This window comes from Urocampus carinirostris, chromosome 12, assembly GCF_059441175.1.
Source record: "Urocampus carinirostris isolate Australia breed hairy pipefish chromosome 12, RoL_Ucar_1.0, whole genome shotgun sequence".
In the NCBI taxonomy this organism is placed as follows: domain Eukaryota; kingdom Metazoa; phylum Chordata; class Actinopteri; order Syngnathiformes; family Syngnathidae; genus Urocampus; species Urocampus carinirostris.
The window spans coordinates 29,712,971-29,718,970 of NC_142360.1; the positions used below are offsets into that span (position 1 = coordinate 29,712,971).

A 6,000-nucleotide genomic window follows, 5' to 3' on the forward strand; every position below is an offset into this window, starting at 1 on the left:
CCTGGACCGACGTGATTTCACGAGGAGACGAGATCTACGTTGCTTACCACCACCAGGAATGCAGGAATCCGGGTGGCTCTCCCAGTGTTATGTTCTTCTCCCATCGAATCTAGAAGGAAAAGTTATCATATTATTAAATTAATAAAGGTGATATGAAATAAAAGAGGAACATTTATTTTCAGAGCCACTGTAGGGACTTGTACAGGCAAACTGCAATTCTTGTGGACTTCCAGTACATATTTCCTTATTAGTCTGACCAATAAGAAAAAGGCCCACAAATGGACAGTAAAAATATAAATAAAAAATACTACAAGTATGGTACTCTGCAAATGTGAATACTTGAAGAGTGAGTAATAGTATAAGTCTAAAACAAACTGGTGTTAAAATTCTCATGAGAAGAAATATACATTTCACTTCACTAGTGATGAAAAAAATATATAGTTATTTTTGATATGTGCATAGAAAAGAATAATGTACAATAAACTTAACGAGTATACGCTATTCTCTTTTTGAGATTACAGTGGAATATGAAATTATTTTCAACAACCAGAGAGAGTCAATAGTGAGGCTTACCTCTGATAAAAAGGTCTGTGCAGACTTTTGTGCTCCTATGTGAAGCAAATACTCATAGACGTAGAGAGCCAACCTGCAAAAAACAAATTAAATGTTTAATCAAAGCTCTAAATAAATAAAGCAAAAAGAACAGAACAGCTAGTTGCAATATATGAAGCGTTCAATAAAGTTGCACCGATTTATCAGCACATATTTTCCTGTATTTTGGGGAAACCGTGATCGACCAGTCTGTTCTTAAATAAACCCTTTCCACAAATGACACCTACACATTCTCAACTCACTGATCTAAGAAGGTCTATCTTTTTCTGCTGATATGACTAATTTTTATTTCTTTTTTATACAAAAAGTGTAATGTGCTAATAAAACAACTGTTGTATTGCATCACACCTTTGATGAAAAGAGAATAAATGAAAGACGAAGGTGTTTGTTGCATGATATTAAAAAAAAAGACCAATCAGGGATCGGTGAAAATCCAAGAATGAGAGGGACAACTTTTTTAAAAGTTCAAGAGCCAGTGATTAGTCGGAGAGTTTTGACCTGTGAACCCCTTTATTTGATAGATTACCCATGTTATGGCTATTGCATCTAATACTACGCTCCCTGTGCTCATTACAGACAATTCAGTGTATTTGTAAAATTCAGTAGCTCGGGTGTTACAGTTCTTTTACTACAAATGTCTATTTTGGACCACTTCAATGACTTTACAGTGTATTCTGGCCATCAAGGGCAACCAACCCTAACCTGTTTAACATCATAAGTAACATGTAACTAATCAGCTAATGTGCAAAACGTTGCAAAGGGCAGGGGGGGGGCTTACAAGATATTCTAGTAGTGCAGAGAACTGTCTCATTAGTGAGGAGAAAGCGCCTTCTTGCGCATGGACAAACAACTGGATGTCAAACATAATCATCATACAGTAGCAATAGTCAAACCGCTTTTTGGGCGTTCATTTGATGTCCCAGATAAGGACGCAAGTGGTTTGAGACGTACCCTACGTTGACACATTTGTTTTGACTACTAAAGTAATATTGGCAAGTAGGATTTAAATTTGTACAAGTCGTGAAAAGAATTAACATTGCTGAAAAGAGTTGATATACTAGTGGACACAACGTACTATACTAGTACACAGACATGAAGCTGATTTTTAATTTGGCTAACACTGTGGCATTACCCAACAAGTTGGGCTTGACCGTGTTAATATTGCAGGACAATAAAACATTTAATTGCCAAATAATGCACCACAAGTAGTATAACTTGTTTAATTATGCTGAAATTGTTTTGTTTAATCACACTTAGGTATGATACGCAAAAAAAATAAAGCGGTGAGAGTCCTGGAAGAGACACATGGTAAACAGCTAGTACACCTTTTACTGCACTGATAGATTGTCGATTGAACACAGTATAGTAGTACATAAGCCTGAGTTTGAAGAACACGTTCCTTCTGGAAGACGTACTGCACAACAGCGGTTTACTTCTTCTATTAGTAAGGTCCAAAAGCTTGCATACTAGTGAACTAAGTGTTGCACTAGTAGTGAAGATGAGCATAAAATGGTGAAATAGTAATTGTACTAGTGCACCCTAGTCGTTAAATTACATTTTGTTACACTTTTTCCACTAGTCCTTATACTAGTACGAGGTATTTCTTCTCTAGTGAGAACAAAGCGTGCTCCGGTAAAAGAAAAATGAATAGACAGAAAATAAACGCCAAATTTGCCATAAACAAGGTATTTGAGTCTAATGCTCAACGCTGCTACCAATTCAGCCTAGTCGTACTAGTTCGGTAGTTCACAAGTAGGATTTTATTGCGTACCATTTATGCCAAAGTAGCACATGCATTCAATAATGAGCAACATGTTTTCTTTTCGCTAAGTACACGTAAAATTGAAAATTAAGTCAATTTAGAGTGTATCCTTCCTCCTAGCGGTAACACGGCCCCAAATCAGCACCACAGTTCTAGGTTTACCTAGTGGTTCTACCAGTGTACCAATTCGCAACACAAGTTAGGACATAAGTGGCACTAGTTTTTTGAGCCAAGGCACACTTTTCTTCCCTAACAAAAAAACGTCAAGGCACACAATCTGTCAAACATGTATAAAAAATAATTCCCAAGACCAGTGGCATGTTGTAGTTATTTTTAAGCTTATTATCAGTCGTAGTTAAAATGTAATAAAGGGGAAGCAGTAGCTCAGGAGGTAGAGCGCTCCTCTTGTGATCAAGGGATCCCAGTTCAAATCCTGGCTTGTCCATGTTAGATGTCGAAGTGTCCTTGGGTAAGACACTGAACCCCTAAAACCACCAATAAGCAGGTTGGCGTCTTGCATGGCTGCAATACAAGGCTGCTATTGGGAAATGTGAAGCAGACTGTAAAGTGCTTTGGGAAGTCATTGACTTGAAAAGCGTTATATAAATGCAGATCATTTCATAAAGGTTGTTCATTTCAGTTATTACATTGGCAGTAATTTGACCATGTTCATACTTTTATGTTAGCAAAAAATTATCTGCCGGTGAAACAAAAGTTTTTTTTTTACTTTGTTTCAAGTTTTTCTGCTATTAAAAAAATGAATTTCAACTGAATGATGTGCAACACTTTATTTTGTTTGCAGTATCAACCTATATAGCTTCATCAATGTTCATGCATTTCCCTGTACAACCTCTTGAGCAGAAAATTAACATAAATTAAAAATAAAAACTATAATATGCTGCCACCTACTGATATGGGTGAATTTTAGTTTTTGGCTGATCACTAGAAGAAAGCAAAGATACTGAACAAAGGCGCTTTTTACAAATCTAAAATTGGGCAATTTCCTGCGGCACAATAGACAAGGTTTGCCCCACACACGAGTTGAAAAACACTGCACTCACTGACAAATTGTCGCACAAGTTAGGACATAGATTGCAATACTGCATGCCTGGAAAACGGAGGGGTGGGGGATACCGAACAAACGCTTGCAAGTCTTCCCATACAAGTGCAGGCCTTGCGAACAATGGCTGCCAAGCAGGCTGTGCCACAAACACTTGCACGGGGCTCCCTGGTAAGCCCTGAACACAAAGTGTCGGGGGGTGGGGGTGCACGCAAAAGCAGACTGTGCAGAAAATGCACGAACCGTCTGCAAGGAAGGAAAGAATGCAAACGCAAAGCTAGCTGGAGATCACTCGCCACAGAAAACAATGTAGACTGAAACCAGGCGATGGTATTGTTTTCTCCCTCTCGATTAGAGCCAAAATGTCGTACGAGCGCTCGTTATTAGAGTCTCATTTTTTTCATTTATTTAAACATTAATTTCTGGTTAAAATAAGCGTGAAAAGCAGCGAAACGCGTAGAAAAGAGCAGACGAAGGCGGTTCATTCAATTCCATTCTCGGTAAGCAGGAAATCGCCTCTTGCTAGCCTGTCCAGTGAACAACAGGCAAGTTGCGAGGGGAGGTGAAAAAAAGAGCACATTCGTCACTGTTTCTCGCCTTACTTTTCTCGTGCTTGGACGTCCGAGGGCACCGGGGTTCCTTTGCCTTTCGGGAACATTGTTTCTGGTGTTAGAAGAGTGGTATTTCTTGCTTATTTCTGGTTGTTTTTCCAGCTCGCCGCTCTATTTCGTCTGTCGGTTCATCTCTACCGCGACCCTCTCGCACTCCAACCGCACTACACTGGTCCTCATCACTAGATAACTCAACCGAGCTTGTCCCAGTAGTAGGCGGGGAAGTAGGCGGGGCTAATTTTGATTGATGGTCTTTCTAACTAATAGGCGCGTTGGTTCATATTTAAGGTGTACAGTATCTTATTTACGTCGTACAGTGAATACAAGTTTCAATGAAAGAGCCAACAGTAGTTTTTTGAATGAGAGTCCCTGAATTATGCTCATTTATAAAGTAAAATTACAAGACATTTTCAGTGTAAATATTTTGTAGATAGATAGATAGATAGATAGATAGATAGATAGATAGATAGATAGATAGATAGATACTATTCATCCCCGCAGGGAAATTCACATTTTCAGCAGCATCCCTGTCCTGAGAAACAATACAATAATACAGCAAAAAGAATACAATATACAAATACCCAATGTGACGTGCTAATACCCACTGTAGCGTGTTATATAGAGTATCTAGATAGTGCTACACAGAATACACATTGCAATAAAATGCAGTAATATGCAATGTAGGGGGTGTGGTTTAATGTGGGCCTTTACTCCGCCGGGTGGAGTTAAAGAGCCTCATGGCATGAGGAAGAAAAGATCTCTTCAGTCTGTCCGTGGTACAAGACTGTGACAGCAGTCTGTCGCTGAAGCTGCTCTTCTGTCTGGATATAATGACAAAGATTAAAAATAATATGACACTCTGCTACAATGTCCAAAATAAATTAAGCTGGTCAAAGTTTGGCAAGTGTTGCTATAACATACCTGTCAACCTGTAAGGTTTTGCCGTACAAAGTACGTTTATTATGCATTTTAAGATGTGTACGACGTACAAGAAAATTGTCAATTATGGGTACCATCCGGTATACACCTACTATGACCAAATGGTACTCCAAAAATACAACCACAGTAGAAATACAAAACTAAATATCAAATGAATTGCTTAAATGGTGAGCTAATCAATTATTTTGGTAATTGTGAGCATTTCTAAACCAATTTGATGAAAGGAATCTATTTCAAAACAAATTTAAAGAAATATATCATGTATACATACCTGTCAACCTGTACGTTTTTGCCGTACAAAGTACGTTTTAAAGACGTGTACGACGTACAAGAAAATCTGTACGGAAAAACGCAAATTTGTCAATGATGGGTACCATCCGGTATACACCGACTATGACGAAACGGCAAATCAATCAAGTCAAACGAGTTTGCTGCGGTAGCCTCTATCTCGGTATCGTTTTTTTCGTTGCAAACGAAGCGAGAAGTTTGATGCTACTGTGCGCATGCATCTGCGGCCTCGGATTTCATGTGGTAGTTATGTAGTGAAAGGAAGTCCGTCTCTTTTTAGAGAACCGGCTTTTTCGGCTCAACTCATTAACGTGAGCCGGCTCTCAAATGGCTCACTTGCTTTGATGCATTATACTACGAATCGTTTTTGTTGTATAAAGAAGTGAAGGAAAAAAAGGAAGTATAAAAGGAGAACATGAAAAAAGACAGATTTGTGGTTATCCCTTTAATCAGTATATTACCAACAATAATTTAATTAATAATTTGAATAAGAAAATGCATTATTCTACTTAATTGTATTTGCATGTATTTTTTCCTTCTACAGTGAACGTCCAAGCGACTTCATTTTTGAACCTTTTTTATAATAAACCTCTTTTACGTCGAGCAACTCAGTATCTCACAACAAAATGTTAATTAACAATATCTATGATATAACGAAACACATGTACAATATTACATGTTAAACTACATGAATAAACACGTTTGGAAAAAAATATATAGTGTAAGAT

The 6,000-nt window shown here is 38.0% G+C and overlaps 1 protein-coding gene across 7 annotated transcripts in view; it reads right to left on the reverse strand.

Annotated features, from left to right (window-relative positions):
- The window catches only part of ssbp3b (single stranded DNA binding protein 3b), a 29,268-nt gene extending 25,056 nt beyond the window's left edge, over positions 1 to 4,212 (reverse strand). For all 7 annotated transcript variants that reach the window (XM_088349082.1, XM_088349081.1, XM_088349080.1 and 4 more), the window contains exons 1-3: positions 4,037 to 4,212; positions 574 to 646; positions 48 to 109 (exon numbers count right to left, since the gene is read on the reverse strand). In XM_088349082.1, the coding sequence (XP_088205208.1) occupies positions 48 to 109; positions 574 to 646; positions 4,037 to 4,092 (191 nt within the window). In that variant the 5' untranslated portion in view covers positions 4,093 to 4,212. The remainder of the gene's footprint in view (positions 1 to 47; positions 110 to 573; positions 647 to 4,036) is intronic.
- Between the last annotated feature and the right edge of the window lie 1,788 nt (positions 4,213 to 6,000).